At 38.7% G+C, this 22,009-nt stretch overlaps 2 protein-coding genes across 2 annotated transcripts; one reads left to right on the top strand and one right to left on the bottom strand.

The window, feature by feature from the left end:
* Window positions 1–10,070: 10,070 nt before the first annotated feature.
* Window positions 10,071–13,442, bottom strand: LOC126596983 (probable arabinosyltransferase ARAD1). Its single transcript, XM_050263711.1, has 4 exons — window positions 12,710–13,442; window positions 11,815–12,111; window positions 11,622–11,717; window positions 10,071–11,074 (listed from the first exon to the last, which is right to left on the bottom strand). The coding sequence occupies exons 1-4, from the start codon at window positions 13,220–13,222 to the stop codon at window positions 10,649–10,651; spliced, it is 1,332 nt and encodes a 443-aa protein (XP_050119668.1). The 5' UTR covers window positions 13,223–13,442; the 3' UTR covers window positions 10,071–10,648.
* A 606-nt stretch (window positions 13,443–14,048) lies between these two features.
* On the top strand, window positions 14,049–21,828 carry LOC126596979 (uncharacterized). Its single transcript, XM_050263707.1, has 21 exons — window positions 14,049–14,493; window positions 14,682–14,767; window positions 14,860–14,961; window positions 15,169–15,275; window positions 15,358–15,458; window positions 15,618–15,705; window positions 16,118–16,206; window positions 16,562–16,701; window positions 16,803–16,959; window positions 17,069–17,204; window positions 17,398–17,494; window positions 17,936–18,065; window positions 18,414–18,473; window positions 18,621–18,739; window positions 18,889–19,013; window positions 19,304–19,528; window positions 20,340–20,500; window positions 20,947–21,110; window positions 21,242–21,324; window positions 21,417–21,502; window positions 21,582–21,828. The coding sequence occupies exons 1-21, from the start codon at window positions 14,281–14,283 to the stop codon at window positions 21,723–21,725; spliced, it is 2,613 nt and encodes an 870-aa protein (XP_050119664.1). The 5' UTR covers window positions 14,049–14,280; the 3' UTR covers window positions 21,726–21,828.
* Window positions 21,829–22,009: the final 181 nt, after the last annotated feature.

Here is a 22,009-nt window from a genome sequence, read left to right as displayed (position 1 = left end):
TTTTACAGTGAGGGGTTAGAAGTGTTATTAAATGAAATATTTCCGAAAAGCTTTGTTTTACTAACCCACTCAATCTTGTTTTGCGCCCCTCCAGGTTCTAGTTAGCAATGTTGGTGGCTCACGAGGATTCCCACGGTGTTCTGACAGACTACTTAAATGTAGGACTCACCTTTGGGTGTTGTAATTTAGGAATGGTCCTACTTGACTGCACCTAATACTTATGCTCTGATTATGTGTGTTTCACACTTAAACTCACTCTAGCATGTTATTCGGATATTATAGCTAGTAGATGGTTTTTATTCCTTTGTATTTCTTTTACCTTTTTGCTTCCGTGTCGCACTTTTGGTTACGTCACGTCCACGTGACAGCCAGCATGCCCTGATTTTAGGATCAGGGTGTGTCAATTTGGTATCAGAGCCTAGGTTTGCAGTCCCGTATAAATTATGAATGCTCTAATGATATTTTGGTGTCTTCTGTCAGAACTATGCCGCCTCGTAGGGAACAACGTCGTGCTTCTGAGCCTAATTTCCCTGACATAACTCAATTAGGGGAAGCGATGACCCATGCCTTTCAGACTGCAATCCGTCATCCTCAGATAACACCCCTGGAGATTGTGTATAATATGAAATTAAACCACTTCATTGGTAATAAGGGTCATGAAGGGGTAGAAAAGTGGTTAGACCGTATTAAGAAGACCTTTCAGGTGATGCAGAGTCAAGGGAATCTTTCTGCTAATAGATGGGTCTAGACCACTACTTGGTTTTTAGGACGAGAGCATGCAGCTTGGTGGGAAAATCAAACTCAGTTTATGTCACCTGAAGCGGCAGATGATTGGGAAATATTCAAAAAGAATTTTAAGAAAAGATTTGTTCCCCCTGAGTACATTGATCGTAAGAAGCAGGAGTTCACTCAATTGAAGCAAAAGAAAATGTCGGCGAATGAGTATTATAGGAAGTTTACAGACTTATCCCGCTATGATCCAGATACAACTGGTAATCATGTAGAGATGCTTCGCTGTTTTAAGCAGGGAACTAAGAGGAAATGGCGGACGTTTGCTAGTGCGATTCCTTGCACCACTTACCATGAGTTTTCTGAGATTTTGGTTCAGATGGAGGATTCCAAAAACCTTCATAGTAATAGTGAGGAAGATGAAGATAAGAATGATAATCAGAGGAAAGATGACAGGGGTAAATGTATCTCCACTCAGGGACCCCGTAAGACAGAGAATTTCAAGAGAAGTTGAGTGAGCTCGAGTTCTTCCAGCGGAAAGATGGAGGTGGAAGATTTACTGGTGGACCCAGGTTTCAGAGACATAGAGACTTTTGGTGGTGCTGGTGGTTCAGGTCCTCCGTTGTGTCGTCGTTGTAATTTCAGACATCATGGAGAGTGTAAGAGAAGTGGCGGTGGTTGCTACACTTATGGACAGTTGGGACATAGAGCTGCATAGTGTCCCTAGAGTCAACAGAGGCTTCAGCAGTCTGCTATGCCACCTCCAGCGCCGATTCAGCAGAACTTTGGATCAGGTAGTTATGGTTAGACGGGTCGTGGTGGTGCTTACCACTATTAGGGTGATGCTGCTCCCTATGCTTCCAGACAGTATCAGTATTCCTAGGATTCTTATTTTTAGACTGGGTATTCCCAAGATCCTGGAGGTTATACTTCATATCCTTCCATGCCAGCTAGCGGATCTCAGTGGTATCAGGGAGGTCAGCCCCGACAGAGAGAGGTTGCTGCTAGCAGTGCATGACTGTCTAGGCAGTCTAGCCAGACAGGACAGGGACGTACTTCTCAGGGGCTAGGTAATCAAGGTAATAGAGGTCGTGGAGGACGACAGCAAGCTCATAGACGTGTTAATCACATCTCACTGCAAGATGCTCAGAACCAGCCGGACTTGATTATGGGTACGTTAAATACCCTTGGTCATTTTGCTAGAGTTTTGATTGATTGTGGTGCTACACATTCTGTGATTTCTCATACATTTGCTAAAATGACACAACCTCATCCTACACCTCTAGGATTTGATTTAGAGTTTGCTATGCCTAGAGGGGACAAATGTTATGTTGATAGTGTTTATCCAGGGTGTCCAGTGATGGTAGATGATGTAGTTATGCCAGCTAATCTTATTCCGTTAGATATTGTGGATTTTGATGTAATTTTAGGGGCAGATTGGTTACATTATAATTGTGCCCATATAGATTGTTATGGGAAATCAGTTACTTTTCATCGTCCTGGACTACCAGAGGTTACTTTTGTGGGTGAAAGAAGTGGGGTGAGACATGGTGTTATTTCTGCCATGAGAGCAAATAAGTTGTTATCAAAAGGTTGTCAAGGATACTTAGCACATGTGGTGTTAAATGATGTTGTTCCTAGTAGTGTGGAGGAAGTTGGAGTAGTCAGGCACTATCCTGATGTATTCCCAGATGATTTGCCTGGATTGTCGCCAGACAGAGATGTGGAGTTTTCGATTGATTTGCTTCCAGGGACGGATCCTATATCTTTGACTCCATATAGAATGGCACCAGTTGAATTGAGAGAATTGAAAATTCAGTTACAGGAATTAACTGATAAAGGTTTCATTCAACCTAGTACTTCACCTTGGGGAAGCTCCGGTATTGTTTGTAAGAAAGAAAGATGGAACTTTGAGATTATGTATTGATTATAGGCAATTGAATCGGGTAACGATTAAAAACCGTTATCCATTGCCTCGTATAGATGATTTGTTTGATCAGTTTAAAGGTGCATGTGTGTTCTCTAAGATTGATTTGAGATCTGGCTATTATCAGTTGAAGATTAAAGATGAAGATGTACATAAAACGGCTTTCAGGACCCGTTATAGACATCATGAGTTTTTGGTGATGCCATTTGGACTGACTAATGCACCTGCAGCTTTCATGAGGTTAATGAATGAAGTATTCCAGCAATATCTTGATAGGTTTGTCATTGTTTTTATTGATGATATTCTGGTATACTCTAAGTCAAAAGCAAATCATATTCGACATCTTAACTTGGTATTAAAGAAATTGAGGGAACATCGATTGTATGCCAAGTTTAGCAAATGCCAGTTTTGCTTGACTCAAGTGGCATTTTTGGGACATATAGTATCGGCACAAGGAATTCAAGTAGATCCTCAAAAGATAGCAGCAATGGAGAATTGGGAACAACCACGAACTGTCACTGAGGTACGGAGTTTTCTTGGTCTAGCAGGTTATTATCGACGGTTCGTTAAGGATTTTTCTATGATTGCTTTACCACTAACGAAGTTAACCAAGAATGATGTTAAGTTCGAGTGGGACGAGAATTTTGAGCAAAGATTCCAGCAACTGAAATATTGCCTCACTCATGCTCCAGTATTGGTACTTTCTGACGATAGTGGTAACTTTGAGATTTATAGTGCTTCCTTGAATGGTTTGGGATGTGCCTTGATGCAGCATAATAGAGTGATCGCATATGCTTCTCGACAGTTGAAGATCCATGAAAGGAATTATCCTACTCATGATCTTGAGTTGGCAGTCATTGTTTTTGCTTTGAAGATTTGGAGGCATTATCTCTATGGTGAGAAATGTAAGATCTTCACAGATTATAAGAGTCTACAGTACCTTTTTACTCAGCATGATCTTAATCTTCGTCAGCGAAGGTGGATGGAGTTACTAAGTGATTATGACTGCACTATTGAGTATCACCCGGGTTGTGCAAATGTGGTAGCTGATGCACTGAGTAAGAAACCTCAAGGTCGACTTAATGCTTTGTATGCTTGTCATGTTCCTCTTCTTGCAGATTTAAGAGCTATTGGAGTAAAATTAGAGATAGAAGAACGAAGAGAAGCTTTTCTTGCTAGTTTCCAAGTCAAGCCAATTTTGGTCGATCGTGTACTTGAAGCTCAGATGGTTGACGAAGAGATCCAAGAAATGATCCGATTGAGACATGAAGGGAAAAAGAAAGACCTCAGGATTCAAGAATCGGATGACATGCTTATGCAAAAGAGCAGAATGTATATGCCGAATAATGAGGAACTAAAGAAGGAAATTTTGGATAAAGCACATTGTTCGGCTTATGCGATGTATCCAGGAGGAACTAAGATGTACCATACCATTCGACCATTTTATTATTGGCCGGGTATGAAAAGGGAAATTGCAGAATATGTAAGTAGGTGTATTGTTTGTCTGCAAGTAAAAGCAGAAAGAAAGAAGCCTTTTGGACGGATGCAACCACTTCCCGTTCCTCAGTGGAAATGGGAAAATATAACTATGGATTTTGTGTATAAGCTTCCACGTATACATAATGGATTTGATGGCATTTGGGTGGTTGTAGATCGGCTTACCAAGTCAGCACACTTCATTCCAGTGAAGGAAAAGTATCCCCTGAATAAATTGGCTAAATTGTTCATCACGAAAATTATGAAGTATCATGGAGTTCCAGTGAATATTATTTCTGATCGAGATCCAAGATTTACTTCTAAGTTTTGGATAGCTTTTCAGGAAGCTCTTCGTACGAAATTGCTTTACAGCACTGCTTATCATCCTCAAACAGATGGACAATCAGAGAGGACTATTCAGACGTTAGAGGATATGCTGAGATCTTCAGTGTTGCAGTTTGGTGATTATTGGCATGATCGCCTAGACTTGATGGAATTTGCCTACAATAATAGTTTTCATTCGAGCATTAGTATGTCACCATTTGAGGCACTTTATGGTAAAGCTTGTTGTACGCCATTGCGTTGGTCAGAGGTTGGCGAAAAAGTGCTAGAGGGCCCAGAGATTGTGGATGAGACTACTCAAAATGTTTAGATGATTAATCTAACATGAAAGTGCCCTAGGATCGACAAAAGAGTTTAGCAGATAGACATGCCACTGATCGAGTATATGATGTGGGTAATTTGGTATTCTTAAAATTGTCACCTTGGAGAGGTGTAGTGCGGTTTGGAAAGAAAGGCAAGCTAAGTCCTAGGTACATAGAACCTTATGAGATCACTAAAATGATTGGTGAAGTTGCTTACAAATTGGAGTTGCCTCCGGAGTTATCTAAGGTACATAATATGTTTCATGTCTCGATGCTTCGACATTATATTTCAGATCCTTCACATGTGATTCCTCCTCAACCTTTGGAGATTAATTCGAATTTGACGTATGATGAGGAACCAATGACTATCTTAGATTGGAAAGACAAGGTTCTAAGGAATAAGACAGTGAGCTTGGTAAAAGTATTGTGGAGGAACCACTCAGTAGAAGAAGCTACTTGGGAGACAGAAGATCGAATGAGAGAGATGTATCCGAGGTTGTTTTATGAGTATTAGTGGATTGATTGGTTGTATGAATTTCGAGGACGAAATTCTATAAGGAGGGTAAATTGTCACAGCCCGTCCCGAAATTACATTTATCATTGATGTGAATTGACGGAATTGCCCTTAAAGGTTGCTAAGGTATGTGTGACATGTTTATTTGAATAAAGCATACCTTCCTAAATTCTTGGAAAAAGTTAAGTTGGATTAAAAATTGTGCGTATTTTGTGTGGTTAGGGACTTAGAAGGACCACACATACACAATCAGATTTCTCTATCTCTCCCGCACGTTCTCTCTCTCCTCTCTCTCTCCCTTCGAACTCGTACGGACCACACCTAAAGACCATCAAAACATCACAGATCGTCGTGTTTGAGACCATCATCGTGCTCCTAGAGACCACACGAACTCTCTGGTACCCATTTCAGGTAAGGAATCGTTCAATATCACGTTGAAAACTTAAACTCCAAGTTGAGCACTATTCATGAACTTTTGAATGGTTACGTTATAGGACAATCCAAGTTCACAATGAGCTCTAGGAGGTTCTCACAAAGCTCGGAGTGCTTCGTTTGAAGGTTTTGAACGTCGGGATCACGAGCTTCGAAGGTGGACGGTTTTGGTAGAAATTTCCCGACGTGATTTCGAAGGTTTTAAGGCTCCAAAGAGGTATAACCTTCTTCCTCTCGTGATTTGTGACATTTTGGTGAAAATTTCATGGAAAATGGTGCAAAATCGAGCGAGAAAAGGGCATGTATAGGTTTGCCCAATTTCCGGCGTCTAGAGGTAGAGGATGACGCGCGTGGGGGCGCGTAGCACCGTGCCTCTCCCGGCGCGTGGGGGCGTGTGCGGCGATGAAAAATTATTTTAAAAATATCTTGACGTCCGTGACGTCGAGTAGGTCACTGTGGTATATTCATATACCCAAATTGAGCAATGTATGAGAAGTTATTAGCTAGTTTTGCCTATATGTTTTAAAATAACGTTTTTATAGTTGTTTCGCATATAGGTGAGACATATCCTGAAGACGAGCGCATTCAAGGGCGTCACGGGGGTTACGACCCTTCGACATACCAATGATTGGGCAGTTATTTTCTGTATATGCCTATATACTACTGACTTTTCCCAGAAATTGAATTTAAATGAAAGTATGTTTTAAAATGCCATGCATACATATTATATGAAATATATGAACTAGTATTTGATGCATATATGTGAAATGGTGTTGTGGACGCACAGGTGAGTATTAGGTGAGTTAGTTATTGTTTATTGTTTGATGTGATTTATGTTGAGAGCTCATAACCTGCACCCCCGGTGTCAGTGCTTGTATTATTCACCTTGCACCACACGCTCATCTTGGATCCAAGTAGGTGCATGTCGTATAGACCACTAGAGGTGGTTCCGGCGTGTCGTACATACCATTAGAGGTGGTTCCGACTTGTAGGTGACTTTAGATTGGTATACAATTGTTGATGAGAGAAGCACTAGAGCGTATTCTTACACCACTCTTGTCGTACAGACTACTTTAGGTAGTTCCGATTTGTGTGCAGAGTAGTGTCGTACAGGTCACAGTTGGTGACTCCGGCTGGATTCGATATTGAGCTATAGAATTAGCCGTACAGGACAGCTGCAGGGTCTCCAGTTGATTCCATATTTCACTTGTTATATTGATGCATCCTTATTATGTTTTGAAGCATAGCATGACATATTTTCCTGAAAAGTGTTAAAGACTTGTGATTCGAATTATTTGTTGTTATATATATACTATTTTTTTCTGGGAAAGTATACAGGTTTTACAGTGAGGGATTAGAAGTGTTATTAAATGAAATATTTTCGAAAAGCTTTGTTTTATTGACCCACTCAATCTTGTTTTACGCCCCTCCAGGTTCTAGTTAGCAGTGTTGGTGGCTCACGAGGATTCCCACGACGTTCTGACAGACTACTTAAATGTAGGACTCACCTTTGGGTGTTGTAATTTAGGAATGGTCCTACTTGACTGCACCTAGTACTTATGCTCTGATTATGTGTGTTTTACACTTAAACTCACTCTAGCATGTTATTCGGATATTATTGCTAGTAGATGGTTTTTATTCCTTTGTATTTCTTTTACCTTTTTGCTTCCGCGTCGCACTTTTGGTTACGTCACGCCCACATGACGGCCAGCACGCTCTGATTTTAGGATCGGGGTGTGTCACATTAAGTACCAAATAAAATTAATAATAAAACTCAAATTTATCAATAAACCCACACACTATAATTAAACCCTAGCATCACTCTTTGTTCATCCTACATAACCCTAATAGCTGTTATAGAGAAAAACAAGTTATTTTTTTTAATTTATTTTATTGATAGATGGTGATTTTGAAGTTTTAAATCCTCCAATTAAGGTATGACTCGATTTATGGATATTTTATTCGTTTGACTTAACTTTTTTTAGAGTTTAGAAGATGAGCATTTGGGTTTCAATTTTTTTTCATCAATCTCACATAGTACCCTTTGTTACACTTTCTGCAACAACAAATTGTTGCAGACACTCTCCCGGTGTCTGTTTGCACCCCAAAACACACTCCAATACGATTTCTGCTACTACTGCTGGTGCATGTATGGCTGCTGCTGTCCTGTGTCCACATGCCTTCCAATACGATTTACATTTTTCTTGTAACTAATCAATGTTTGAAGACACTGATTTAGGAAATGAATCGTCCACAATCACTACGGATAAAGAATTAAATAGCTAACAAATCCACCTTACCTGATACCTGATCCCTTTTCAAAAGCTAAAATCATTGGATGGTTGCACAAGTCATTAATAAAGTTAAGAGTCAAATGAGTGTAAAGATAAATTTGCATATTGAATTAGGTTTGTAAGGGTATTTTAGGTAGAAAATTTGGGTTTAAAGATATATTAATAGTTTAGTTAAAAATCAAATAGGTGCAAAAAGTAAGTTGGATGTAGAAAGAGGTTACATGGGTTTAAATAAAATTTCCCAATTAAAAAAGAACAAAATATTGGTTGGCATTTTTAACTTTGATATTTCACTTTGTATTTGTCCCCTGTTTAAATCAAATTACTAAAAATAAATTTAAAAAAAATTGAACTATATATGTTTGGGCTTTTTAGGGCCAACAATATCTCTTCCCTAGATCCCTCTGTCACACCACCCCCACAAACACCCTCACTCATTTCCTTACCTGTTCTTGGCCCAAAGAGGGTTGAAAACAACGTCAAGCAGATGGAATTTTAAAACCCAGAAACTAAAGAAATTAAAAACCCAGATGAAATCTTTTCGAATTTTCAAATCCTATCATCGATTCCCAATCAAGGTTCTAAAACCCAGATGAAATTGTTCCGAATTTGTGTGTTGGTGGTGTGAGTCGTCTCTTTATGGGCGTCACCAATTATCAGATAACAAAGGTGACAGGGAGAATAGAGATGGGGAGAACAAAGCTTGCCAAAGGAGACCGAGAGAACACAGCCGGTGAGAGAAGGAGACGAAGCAAACGGCGGGGACGACGAGAGAGAGTGCCCAGGTAGGGCGAGAGAGAAGAAAGGGAGCCGACTAATTAATATGCCCATTTTGGACTGGTTTACTAAGAGGGTATATGCCATATAAAACAAGTGGATCGGATTAAATTAGTCCGGTCCAATTTAATACGGGAGGGTGCTAAACATCCGACTTTGTATTAATAATTATATCCGGTGTTATTATACGGCGTACCGGCCTAAGTGTCTAGATGCGGTTTGGTGGAGAAGTCCTTGGAACTATCAATAGGCGACATTAGGTAACTACTCCTACATTTTTACAGATTAGCGGACTTACAATTTCCTTTTAATCTCTGCATCGTACATTTTGATTACGCGAAACAGGAAGCTAACGAGGCACATTGTGACAGCCACTTTACAAGTAAGTTAATTAACTGTCCTCTTATCAACATTGATTTTTCCAACTAAAAGGCGACTCAAAATCAACAAAGTTCTTCGTTTTGTGAGAGTTGTGGGGAATGTCTGTGGTACACAGCCTTATTCTTGCTTTCCAAAGAGGTTGTTTTTACGACTCGAACCCATGATCTTTTATCACAAAGGAGCAACATTTCGGTTGAACCAAGGCTCGCCCTCCTCAGATTAATTCATTACTGTAAGGAACACTGTATAATTTAGCTACAGGCTCAATAGTAATTTGATTCGGTTTGTTTCAAGCTAAGCAGTGTGCAGGTAACAGAAGTACTGCAATGAGCAAAGTAAAAACAGTGAAAAGTGTTGGCTGGGAAGTTTCCGCCGCTGGAACATGTACAATGTGTGTGTTTAAATTTCGTCGTGTTTGTTTGTTTGTCTTGTATCTCCTTTCAGCCTGTTTGGGGGGGGGGGGGGGGGGGTTTGTCTAAACTTGCTCATGTTCTCGAACGTGTGGGAATCGCCAAGTTAACATCAGTTTCCCCGTTAGGAGGAAAGCACGTCGAGTCCGTAAGCGTTGCCATGTGCAAGGTGAGCTTCAATTTTGTGCTACACGTTAATCGCTGTACTCGACAATGTTTTATATAGTACAATGATTACTTTAGGAGGAAAAAGGAGGATTGTACAAGGCATCGATTCCGCTAATTCAAGCAAACCCTTGAATTAACGGAATCGAGCAAACCCTTGAATTAACGGAATCGATGAATGGAGAGGACAAGCTCTGTATGCAATTTAAGCACCAGGATTCCAAGCCTACTACAAAACTTGGGGATTTCAGTTCCACCTTATCACTTTGTTTCCAGTTTGACATGTTTGTATCACCTGATTGGTGGTTATCAAATACAAGATTTAAGTTAGAAAACTATTAATTTGCCACAAATTTACAAGCTGCCTTCAACAAATCTACTTTAATTAAGCAAATTTTACATAGACATCGATCTGATTAACCAGATTGGAAATCACATTTCTTTGGAGGGCCATCAATTTGTTTAGCCATCTCAACGGCAACATCTGTCGTTCCGACGAAAAAATCAACCGGACGACTACCCAAGAATACTATACATCTGTCGTTCAATGCGAACAGTCCCGTGTTATTACAACATCAGAACTCAAATTTAGTGTTCGAAGGTCAGACAACCAGCAATTGTAGGAAAATTAGTGACCCAGTGCAATCTCATCATCAAGAGAGAATACCTCCCAATAGGTGACTTGAAGAACGCTACTGAATCTCTCAACTGGCACAAAAAATTGGCAGGGTGAATGAATAGACAAGCCGCATGCTATGAAGAACGCTCTTGAATCTCTCAAACATCACCCGCAGAATCTGTGGGTGTTGTGGTACCTATATTTCTTTACCCCTTTGAGGGTTGTCACTATGACGGAAAAAAAAGGATCTTGAGTGTACAAAAAATGCAAGCTCCTGAAATCACTTTCTCCTCCGCCACCAGTCTGGTATTTTCAACCTCCGGCTTCTATGTACAGAAAGTTTGACGGCAGAGAGCTTGTTCTTCACCTGTCTCCATAGCATATTGACTGCATCCTCTTTCTCTGTGGGGTAATGGAATTCAAAATGGTTGGAAATATTCTTTAGTGTCCCCCACATTTCAATCCATCTCTCCTTTGAAACATTACGAAGCTGATTAACCATGTAATCAGGTTCCAAAGCCTCTTTGAATGAGAAGAATAGTGAGAATTTGGTGTAGTCAATTTCATCCTCAAACGGGAGCTCAATTTCATCACTCACAACGACGGGAACACAGTGGCTCACAATAGCATCAAATAGGCGACAAGAAGACGGAGTGTCTCCAGCCGGATGCAGACAAAATTTTGATAAACGCATCCGTTGCGTAGACTGATATAACAGAAAGAAAAAAGAATGAGATACATTAGAAGATACACTAATATATGAATCATTACTCAAACTTATGATGGCTACCAATAAAATCCTCACATGCAAAGGGAAAATTAACCCTCTGAAGGACAAAGCAGATCACATGAAATGAATGTAAGTTTCCATGCGCCTCCAACCTGCCCGTCGTCTTTAAGTGAGGGTAAAAGGTTTCAACTATGAGCATAATTTTAAAACTCATTTGCTTTGAGTCCCTCCAATGATTACCTTCCTCATCCATTTTTCTTTAATAAAATGAAATTAAGGAATTTATGTTTGCAATCATTGCATGGAGATATCCAGGTTGAGACTACAAGTAGAAGGAGTACGGTATGCACAGAAATAGTTTTAATAAGAAGGCGAAAGACCATAAAGAAACGTAAATGATGTCAAGGAAGACAAATAATCATTTCCAGTGACTAGTGTGTAAAATCCATACTTTCCAGGACCAAGAAATGCACAAAACAGTAATATTTATGAACCATTATAAGATTCCATACTCCATACATACCGATTTTATGTTATCTCCTGTTGCAACACTCCGCTCATAGTGAACATCATTGTAACCAGCTAAGACTTTAGCCAATTTAACACGAACAATGCCTTCCTGCATATAATGAGACCAAAGACAATCAACTACAGATCAAAATACAAGGTTTTAGGACAGGATGATTTTATTTCAAGCAACTTTTAAGCTAACATACATCTTTCCTGTATGTCCTTCCCTGGAAGAAAAGAAGTGTAGTGCGGGACTCAAATGGATCTGGACGGTTATCGTCTGTAAAGGAATCCACAACGTGCACATATGGAGTAACCACATCTTTGCTCAGATTTGACATGACATGAGGATACCTTCCAAAATCTACAACAATCTGAATTGATGCATTGACCTGTGGCCGAAGAAATCTGAAAGCATTCGGATGTGTCATAGGGATAACATGGTCTCTCCCTCCAGATCTTTGCCAGTACTTTGATTCCCCCAAGATTTTCAATAAATCTACCTGAAAACATAAGAAACAAAAAATTAGTCATAACAAGAATATGACATTGACTTTTAAAATAGCTAGCACTAGAGGCAGGACTTGTATAATTTCAGAAGCTGGTTGATGAAGACCAAATAAAGATAAAAAAGTTGACAGTAGAACCAGGACTACCATTCTACACAAAAAGCCGCAGAATTAACTAAGCAGCCATCTAATTGGCGAAGCCATCATCCAAACACATTCTAAGTTCTTTCGACAATTCGTTCTACCTTTTTTTTTTGTACAAATGTCATAAATCAAACAAGTCCCGGGCTGTGAATTCGATATGTCAGCTACAAAATAAAACCCTAGTTGTTAATCTCTCTTTTATATTCAGAAAAACCACATCTTTCTCAATTTTCAGCAGAAGACCATGTTCAATTGCCTATATAACTATAACGTAGAAATGAAACTTTAATTTCCAAATATATGGGACAAACAAGCTCGATCAAGGCATCAAAATTCGATGTTTTCGACGACCCAATTCAACACAAAACTATCAAATTGCTCCAGAAGAATTGAATTGACTAATCCACAGATGAACATGAACACCAAGAAACAAAACCCAATTGATTACCTGCAATTGGCGATCAATCTGAGTAGCCGGGTCGGTCATGTTGTGCCCATGAGTATTGAAGCTCAACGAAGAGAAAAACGGCACAAAGAAGGCATCGGCCAATTCCGGATCAGAAACCCTAACCGCCTCTCTCCCATCACCGCCATTACCGTCGGACAAAAGAGAGCCCATCATCCAGTACTCAACACTATGCTGCCTCTTGAGCCCGGAATTCTTGGGCCACGGAGGCCAAGTCCGGGCGGTCACCGGAGTCTGATCGGTGTTCCGGCGGTTCATAATTCCGACGTTGAAGCGGCGCGGTAGATCGTACATGTAGACTTTGAGAGGCGGGGAGGTGGTGGCGCAGAGAGACTGGGCGGCCGGCGACGGCTGCGATGTTGGGAGGAGCGGGAGGAAGTAGGATCGGACGTCGACGGTGCCGATGAAGATTGAGTAGGTGATGAGGAGGAGGAAGGCGACGATGAGAACGAAGGTGGCTTTTCCGTACATTTTGTGAGATCTTGTGTTTGGCATTACTGATTGGGCGGGCAGTATAATAGTACCGGGACTGACTAAACTATGCGTTTGATTTGGTTGAGGAGGCAAAACCGATGGGAACAAAAAGCACTTTTCAGGCCTTGGGCCTGAAGCAAAGCAACCATTAAATTTGGGAGGAACGAAAGAAAAGAATTTCTAAAGCGAACAGACTCAACACTGAGTAACACCTTTGTGTCTCTGTCCAAGCCTGAATTAATCATTAATCCCATCATTTGCATTAAATGAAAATCTTGCTCGAGCAAATTAAATGTGTTTATCCATTTATTCTGTGTCAAATACCGTTTGTGGGAGATCCATTTAATATTACGGTTTAATAAGTATTCTTTTTACTTGTAAGTAAAGAGATTTTAAATTCGATTCTTGCTGAAAACGAATTTGAACCACATTATTATTGCTAGTTGATTGTGAGACTTAGGGGAGTGTATTCAATTGAGAATGTGAGAAGTTTTAATAGATTTATCGAAATCTCATGGGAAGAGATGAGATTTGTGGATGCTTAAAATACATTACAAAATATTTCCAATTCCTTCTAATTCCTCAACTTTCTCAAATTCTTTAAACTCAATTTTTAATTGTATACATCTATAATGTTATAAATTTTTTAAAATCTTAATTGAATATATTCAGATTTCTAAGGATTTTAATAAATTATTTTTAAATTCTAATTGAATACACCTTAAATTCCTAATTAAATACTCTTGAATTCATTAAAAAAAATTAAAAACTATCAAAATTTCAATTAAATACACCATAATTAGTACCCTTACTTTTATGAACTCCTTTAAAATCCCACAGATTTTCTTAAAATCTTTCAAAAGGGTCCCAAAACGTCCAAACAGCCCGCAATTTCCAGAATTTCGTATTAGTCGCCCGCCTCGAGACAATCACGTCGTCCCTTAGCGAAGAAGGTAGTTATTTTCGTACGCACTTCTCCATTCTCCGACTTCCTTCACCTCTCCAAACCAAAACCCACCATCTCCAGTAGTTACCCCGCAAATCCGCAGACTCACCGACTGCAGAGAGATCGGGAAAAAATGGCTTTGGGTTTCAGCCCCGGCGACGCAGCCGGCTTCAAGTTCCTGCTCATTTTGGTGGTGACGTACGGCCTCATGGCGGCGCTGGTTCACTCCATACTCTACATGCGCTTCATCAAGCCGCTCGAGATCGACGCCCCTCTCGATCGCTTCTCGGAAGCCAGAGCTGTCGAGCACGTTCGAGTCTTGACCCAAGAGATCGACGGCCGCCAGGTGTGCTCATTTTTCAATGCCTCACTCTGCATTTTTCTCCGTTTTTTGTCCAAATTGAAGAAAAAACAATTTGAGATTTTTTCTGGGTTTGATTTGAATTCGCCATTGTTATTGCTATTGGAGAGATTGGGTACACTTTTTGGTTATGGGTTGAGGTACTTATTTGGAATTTCATAATTTGTTGATAGGAAGGGCGTCCTGGCTTGACAGAAGCTGCTCGATACATTACAGGGCAGTTGGAAATGATAAAGGAGCGAGCTGGGTCCAACGTTAGGTCTGTATAAACTATAAAGATTGCTTCTTTATTATTTATTCATTGTTCTTTGGAGTTCCGTGATGATGGTGCCTAAATTTTTATACGTGCAGAATTGAGATAGAAGAGTCCGTTGTTAATGGAACCTTTAATATGATGTTTCTGGGCCATAGCATTTCTCTTGGTTACAGAAACCACACAAATATTGTGATGAGGTAACTATACACATTTTCGATTACTTTAATTTCTTATCAATATGCTGCCGGTCTCAGTTTTTTCACAACTTATTGCCGTAGTGATAAGTATCTATGTTTTGTTTGTCAAAGTTATAGGAATATAATGAGTAATGTAGTGGCGTTGATGTTTTCATCATGCTGCAGTTAAGAAAATGTCACTGCACATTAAGTTTTATTCAATGGCAGGATATCATCGAAATATTCACAAGACAATGAACCGTCAGTTTTGTTAAATGGACATTTTGACAGTCCACTTGCTTCCCCAGGTGCTGCTGATTGCGGTTCGTGTGTAGGTGGGTAGAAACAAACTTTCATTTTTTTTAATCATTTCATGCATGTTCATGCCATTTTCTTTATTTTCCTATTCTTTTGCAGCATCAATGCTTGAAATAGCGAGGCTAATGGTGGATTCTGGATGGATTCCTCCTCGGCCTGTTATTTTTCTTTTTAATGGTGCTGAAGAGCTTTTCTTGTTGGTAAGTTGTTTCCATAATATTTAGTCTAGAAATTGAATCATTTGCTACCAATTCAGGTTTTATATAGTTTAAAATATAAATAAATAAAGACAAATTTTGAGCTTTTTATTGGCATCTGATATGTTTAAGCTCACTGGAGGTGATTTCTTACCCTATTAGGGTTCTCATGGCTTCATGAAGACACATCAATGGCGTGATACCATTGGGGCTTTTATAAATGTGGAGGCATCAGGGACAGGCGGTCCTGGTAGGATATCATCACTTGTCAATATTATCTCCTGCAAGATGTTTAGGTGTTTGTTTGACTTGTTGCTGCTATTCCAGAGTGTCACTAGTTGATGGCTATTGCTTTTCCTTTCCCTTGATAAATTAGGAGCAGTTTTTCACCTAGAGGCCAGAATACTCAAACTACCTTGCTTGGATGACTGAATTATGGTTTAAGTTGTCTTGAACAGATGGGATGCATTTGCTTTGGGAAATATCTTTTCCAGATGATCTCTTGATGTGACTTTATTGGCATAAATATTGATTACAATCTGGAATTGTCATCTTTACTACAGAAAACATGAATTTCATTTTCATTTTCATGGATTTGTCAAACTGGAATTTTTTGGTGCTGCAACATTCTCTGTTGATTTCTGTAATCTTGATTTTTGCAGATTTAGTTTGTCAATCAGGACCTGGTTCCTGGCCCTCTCAGGTCTATGCTGAATCAGCCATATATCCCATGGCACATAGCGCAGCTCAGGTTAATATTTGTCTTTTCCAGTACTTTTTATCACTTTTCATTTTGATGGGTGCAGTTTATTCTCACTTGCTCATTCATGTGATATACATTGTTGTGTTTTTAAAGTGATTAGTTTTGCCTACTGATAAATGCATCAGCTAAATTTTTCTGTAACTCCAGTTTCATATTGATAATGAAAATGGATAGGTGTGATATTTTTTACTCACTTGATTCTACCCATTATAACGCTATGATCTTCTAGTACCTTTAGAATATTTAGTGGCAATACTAATTCAGATATTATAGTTTTTTTTTTTTTAGTTTGTCTTATTTTATAAGTTGACATGATTATGAACACATTATGTGCCATCTGCAGGATGTTTTTCCTGTTATTCCTGGAGATACAGATTTCCGGATATTTTCTCAAGATTATGGCGACATTCCAGGCTTGGATATTATCTTTCTTCTTGGTGGTTATTTTTATCATACATCCTATGATACAGTGGAGAGACTATTGTACGCATTACATCTGCTATTTTGGTACATATTTACTTAATTTGATTTTTCGAACCACTTTGTCCCTAAGCACTTCCTCTGATACATTCCAATGCCTCCAGACCTGGAAGTATGCAAGCTCGTGGAGAGAATTTGGTTAGCATAATTAAGGCCTTCACCAATTCTTCTAAGCTACAAGTTATACATGAAAGAGAGTCTAACAGATATCAGTATGACGGAGAGCATGCTGTTTTCTTTGATTATTTATCATTGTTTATGGTACGGTACAAAGCTGGTGATTTGTAGTATTTTCATGATACTGTTAATTTGACATGTCCTCAGCTGATATGTGATACTCGTCCTCACTCTCTAATGATGAATATTTCAGATATACTATACACGGAAGGTAGCCATGCTACTTCACAGTATTCCTATTGCCATCTTCTTAGCCATGCCCATTTTTTCACACAAGCAGAATCGTGGGCTCCTTTCTTGTTTTTCAACTTTCTGCGATTTTATGAAAGGTAAATCCGCTACTTTTCAATTTGAATACCTTCATGCAACCTTATTGCTAAGAGTCCTAGTTGTTGCACCCGAAAATTTTGGTTATTTACTTGGTGGGCTGGATTCATTATTTACCTCACGTCTGTCTTATTGTAAACTTTGACATCTTATCAAGAATTTTCAACATTGTTGTCCAATTTGTTAATTTTGCAGGAACGATTTTCCATGCCACTGGGATTCTTCTGGCAATTGTATTTCCAGTTATCTTTGCCATCCTGAGATTGCTGTTCACTAGTTGTGCTATGAACTGGTGGGTTCATATTTTGTTGAGTTTAACCTTATAAATTATAGCCCTGTTGTTTTTTGAAATAGCATTGTGCTTTTCCGTAAGGATTTTTGTATGAGTAGCTTTTTATCAAAATTGAACTTTTCAGTAGAATTTAATTACGCTCATTGATCAGACACATCAGTTAAGCACATACCATTGATGAAAGGGCTGCCCATTTTAGTCAATGGTTTATAGTGATTACGGATAAAGTTCTTTCCAACTCAATTGAATTAGTGTGCCTTTCTTGGTTGAAGTTCTGGATCATATTGTATTCGTAAATGAAGTTAAAGTATGATTTCTAGTCGACTAGTTGTAGGTCCTACAAAAAGAAGAGAAAAGAACTCTTATCTAAGCTCCTGATGTGTATTTTGAAGATGCACTTTATACCTTGAAACTCTCACTGACCTTTTTGGTCAAATGCAGGTTTGCTCGTCCATATTTGGCTTACTTGATGTTCATTCCCTGCTCACTTGTTGGTATGTTGATTCCCAGAATTATTTGGAGTAGCTTTCCCCTCTCCCAAGATGCATCAGGTCTCAAATCTTTAAAGGAGGTACTCTTATGCACCAGACAAGACCTAGTTTATCTTTATTTTTCAATAGAAGACGGTTGTGGAGAAATGTTTTTTCTTTTTCTATGTATTGGTTGAAAACTTATAGATTTCTTTTAATTCTCATTTATTACATTCTCTTGTCTGTCAATCAGCTTGCATTTAATAAGAAAAGATTTTGAAGCTATGACCTGTAAAGTTTGCATGGGCTTATATTTCTACCTTATAGATTAATTTGGTGATATCATGTCTCTAATTCAGTCTGTAGACCTATTGGGTAATGCCTGTGTATATCAGTAATCCCAGTATGTTAAGTTAGCAAACAAATTGTCATACGCTTGAACCTTGCAGGCTTTATCTGATGAAGCGAGGTTTTGGGGAGCATTTGGATTATACGCTATATTAACGATGGTAAGTGGCATGGTTACCTTTTACTTCAGATGGTTTCACTTAAAAGTTTTACTGATCACTTAAAATGGATGAATCATGAACTTAAGTTGCGTAACTCATATTTGTTTAGTTAACCCTGAGACAGCTAAAACTATTTAGTGAAAGCAGGCTTACCTTTTAGGTGGGCTCAGTGGAGGCTTCTTGACTTTTTCAATGTCCGTATCTATGCTTCCTGGATGGATTTCATATTGCTTATCAGTCAAGTTATTTGGTCGCCAGTCACTCAGGTACTGGTTTCCACAGTTCTTAAAGTTATAATGTTACTGGTGTGTTTGTGTGTTTCCTTCCTTACAGTTCTCATTAACATTTTAGTCCTGTTCTCACAGTTCGAAAAGACATTACAGTTCTTTAACTGAACATATATCATTTCTCTCAGGTCAACATTGTTTTACATGTTACCTATAGTTCCATGCCTTGCATACTCTGTATATTTTGGTGGATTTCTTTTACAATTTCTGGTCGAAAAGCTGGGTATGATGGGTGCTTTGCCACCTCCATATGGTTAGTATTTTTGAAATTTCATTCTTTAATGCTGGTATGTGTTACCTTCACATTTAATTTATTGTACTGTTCAAGGTTTTTTGTGCTTGAATCAATATATGGTCTTCATTTGGATCATAATTCTCTATGATACTTTGTGGTTTGTGCTTGTAATAGAACAAGATCATTAAGATTTTGTTGTTAAATATGGTTCATTCTGATACTTCGAATTATGCTGCAAGTACTTTGGATTCCCGTTATGCAAAAATTCAACGAAAATCTTCTTTTAATCTTCAGTTATATTCTTGCAGGTTATTTTATTCCCGATGTTGTGATGGCAGCAATAGTTGGAGTTGTGACTGGTTGGTGTGTAGGCCCTCTGATACCTATTTCTGGTCGCTGGTTAGCTAGGTCATCCGTTTTGCAAGTTTTGCTGCACATTAGTGTGCTAGGCTTGGCTTTGTCATCTCAGTTCTTTCCCTACAGTGTGGACGCTCCTAAGAGGATTGTTTTCCAGCATACGTTTCTTACTGCAGGTATCCAAGCTAGCGAAAGCTAACGTGTTATGTGATAGTTATGATAGATGATGCAGGCCATGGTTTTTAAAATGTTTGCAAATCCATCCAACTAATATTAGTTTCAACTAGTAGTTATTTATTTCTTTACTTTTCATCTTTGCTTTCCTTTATGTTGGATTTGTTAGGTTTTTCCAGCCCATGATAAGTTGTCCTAAGTCTATAAGGAATTATAGTCTTAGAGGATTAAATTGTTTTCCCAATTGGAGTTGTTTACCCAATTGGAGTTAGTTTCTCAATTGGAGTAGGTTTTATAACTAGTTTCCAATTAGGATTAATAATCCTTGTTGAAGAAGACCTTTATTATGTCTATATAAAGGGGCTATTGTACTAGTTTTTTATTTAAGGGGCAAGGTGTGTGCAAGAGAAAAGAAAAGAGATAGTGTATTTCTTGTTCTTGTTCTTTCAGGTTTTTCGTCAAGTCCTAGTTCTAGAGATTTGGTTTGATTTAAGGGGTAAGGTGTGTGCAAGAGAATAAAAGAGATAGTGTATTTCTTGTTCTTGTTCTTTCAGGTTTTTTGTCAAGTCCTAGTTCTAGAGATTTGGCAAGATTATTGGTTGTACTCATTATTGATATAGTGAAAGATTGTTGTTGCTATCCTGTGGACGTAGGCACATATTGCCGAACCACGTAAATTCATGGTGTTATTTATCTTGGTTATTTGTTTTTTGATTTCCGGAGTTTGTTCTAGTTTTTCCCATTCTTAAACGCGATATTCTCAACAAGATTTATCCTACACCCTATGCAAACAGTTTTTCTTCTGTGTGACAGATGCAAATCAGGTTGTGGAGTCCAGCTATGATTTTTCTGTCGTAGATTCCAATTCTTTACTTTTCCTATTCAAACATGCACCGGAGGCGGCAAGGGAATTGCACATTAGTTCAGAGTTATCTTTTAAAACTGCAAATCTATCTCAGCGGGAGAATTTTATGGTATGTAAGATTGTAATGAGTTTACGTCAATTTACTATTAAAGACAGCCTTCTATGACCTTTTTAATCTCTAGTGCTTATCCTTGAGATTGGATCACTCATCCTAGAGTATTACCCGTGGTCCTCGTGTCCTGCAATCATTGTTCTTTGTATCTATGATCTATTACCTGAATGATCTTCTTACCGATGTTATCTCAGCAAAAATATGTTTATACTCTCTCACTAAAAAATCAAATATAAGTCCTCATTCCAAATTCTTCCATTCAAACTAGCCTAAGATGTACTCGAGATTCAAGAGCAACCCTACAGCCTTACTGTAATCCATGGATAACTTGTTCGTGCACGTCAATTGCTATGTTCAGTTAATTGTTGAATATTAATTTGAAACATGGGCACCATGGATGAAAAATTATCTGATGGCCTTTTGTATATATGTTATGTGTTTAGGGACTTTTTCCTGTGTCGTTTTTGTTCTCAAGAAGCTTGAAGTTCCCTGCAAAAAGTGATAGTATTTTGAAGCAATACAAACAGTTCCCCCATCTGTCTACTTATGAGCCACATAAGGTTTTCAGCGAGGGATCTCGGAGAGTATACTTGCAACTGTCTTTAGGGTGAGTAAAACAAACCACCACATTCATGACCTACTATTGGATACAGAATAGGCTTTCTATATGGTTTTTCTGGATTATTCTTTTAATTTTGGTTGCAAGTTTTAAAGCTTTTTGTGATACCTTCATATCAGTTCCTTGGAGGAGGTTTGGGTTACCGTCCTCAATATAACAGGCCCTTTATCGAGCTGGTCATTTGCAGACAATACACTTCCAGGTAACGGAAAGTCTTCTGCATTTTTATTTTTTGATAGACACCTTTACCTTTTTCACACAGTGTACGCTTATGCTTGAGAAAAATTGGAACAGCTACTGAAACGAATGATGGAGGTCCACCGTCATATATATGCCGGCTTAGTGGAGCTAGCTCTGAGAATTGGAACTTCTGGTTAGAGGTAAAGCTCTTTCAACTGGTGTTAGTTTATTTTCTTCCAGCTCTGTCCGTTTCTAAAATTTTGCTTTCGATATTTGCAGGCTAGCGGTTTTGAAGATTTGAGGGTTGATGTTGCTGTCATAGACCAATATATGGTTGACGAAACAAAGAAGCTGAGAGGCCTTTTTCCGGAGTGGGTGGATGTCGTTGCTTACTCGAGCTTCTTGTCGAGTTATATCTTCTAGTTTTATTTTACCACCAGCAATTCCAGAAATGCTAAATACAAGTTTGAAATATTCATTCATACATTCTGCAATAAGATTCTTAGCTTCTGGTCGCATTACAAAATTCGAGTGCTTTAAAAACACGTATATCAAATAGTTAACGCGACATAACATAGAAACACAAAAGCGATCAATCCGCTAAGGGCGCGTTTACATACATTTTCGGGAATGAGATGTGGAAAATATGGTACTTGGACGCTGCACACTGATTGTGCAGCTATCACCATCGGTTGGGAACAAACCAT

This window comes from Malus sylvestris, chromosome 13 (genome assembly GCF_916048215.2).
Source record: "Malus sylvestris chromosome 13, drMalSylv7.2, whole genome shotgun sequence".
Taxonomy (NCBI): domain Eukaryota; kingdom Viridiplantae; phylum Streptophyta; class Magnoliopsida; order Rosales; family Rosaceae; genus Malus; species Malus sylvestris.
The sequence above is the reverse complement of the archived record's forward strand: the minus strand, read 5'-3'. Positions and strand labels throughout refer to the sequence as shown.

What these genes read in the sequence shown, in the direction of transcription:
- LOC126596979 (XM_050263707.1), top strand. Translation starts at nt 14,281, where the DNA reads ATGGCTTTGGGTTTCAGCCCCGGCGACGCAGCCGGCTTCAAGTTCCTG. An exon ending in GATACAGTGGAGAGACTATT is followed by an intron (nt 16,702 to 16,802) that starts GTACGCATTACA and finishes CAATGCCTCCAG; the next exon opens with ACCTGGAAGTATGCAAGCTC. An exon ending in TTTCTGCGATTTTATGAAAG is followed by an intron (nt 17,205 to 17,397) that starts GTAAATCCGCTA and finishes TTAATTTTGCAG; the next exon opens with GAACGATTTTCCATGCCACT.
- LOC126596983 (XM_050263711.1), bottom strand. Translation starts at nt 13,222, where the DNA reads ATGCCAAACACAAGATCTCACAAAATGTACGGAAAAGCCACCTTCGTT. An exon ending in AGATTGATCGCCAATTGCAG is followed by an intron (nt 12,112 to 12,709) that starts GTAATCAATTGG and finishes TTATGTTTTCAG; the next exon opens with GTAGATTTATTGAAAATCTT. An exon ending in GAAGGACATACAGGAAAGAT is followed by an intron (nt 11,718 to 11,814) that starts GTATGTTAGCTT and finishes CATTATATGCAG; the next exon opens with GAAGGCATTGTTCGTGTTAA.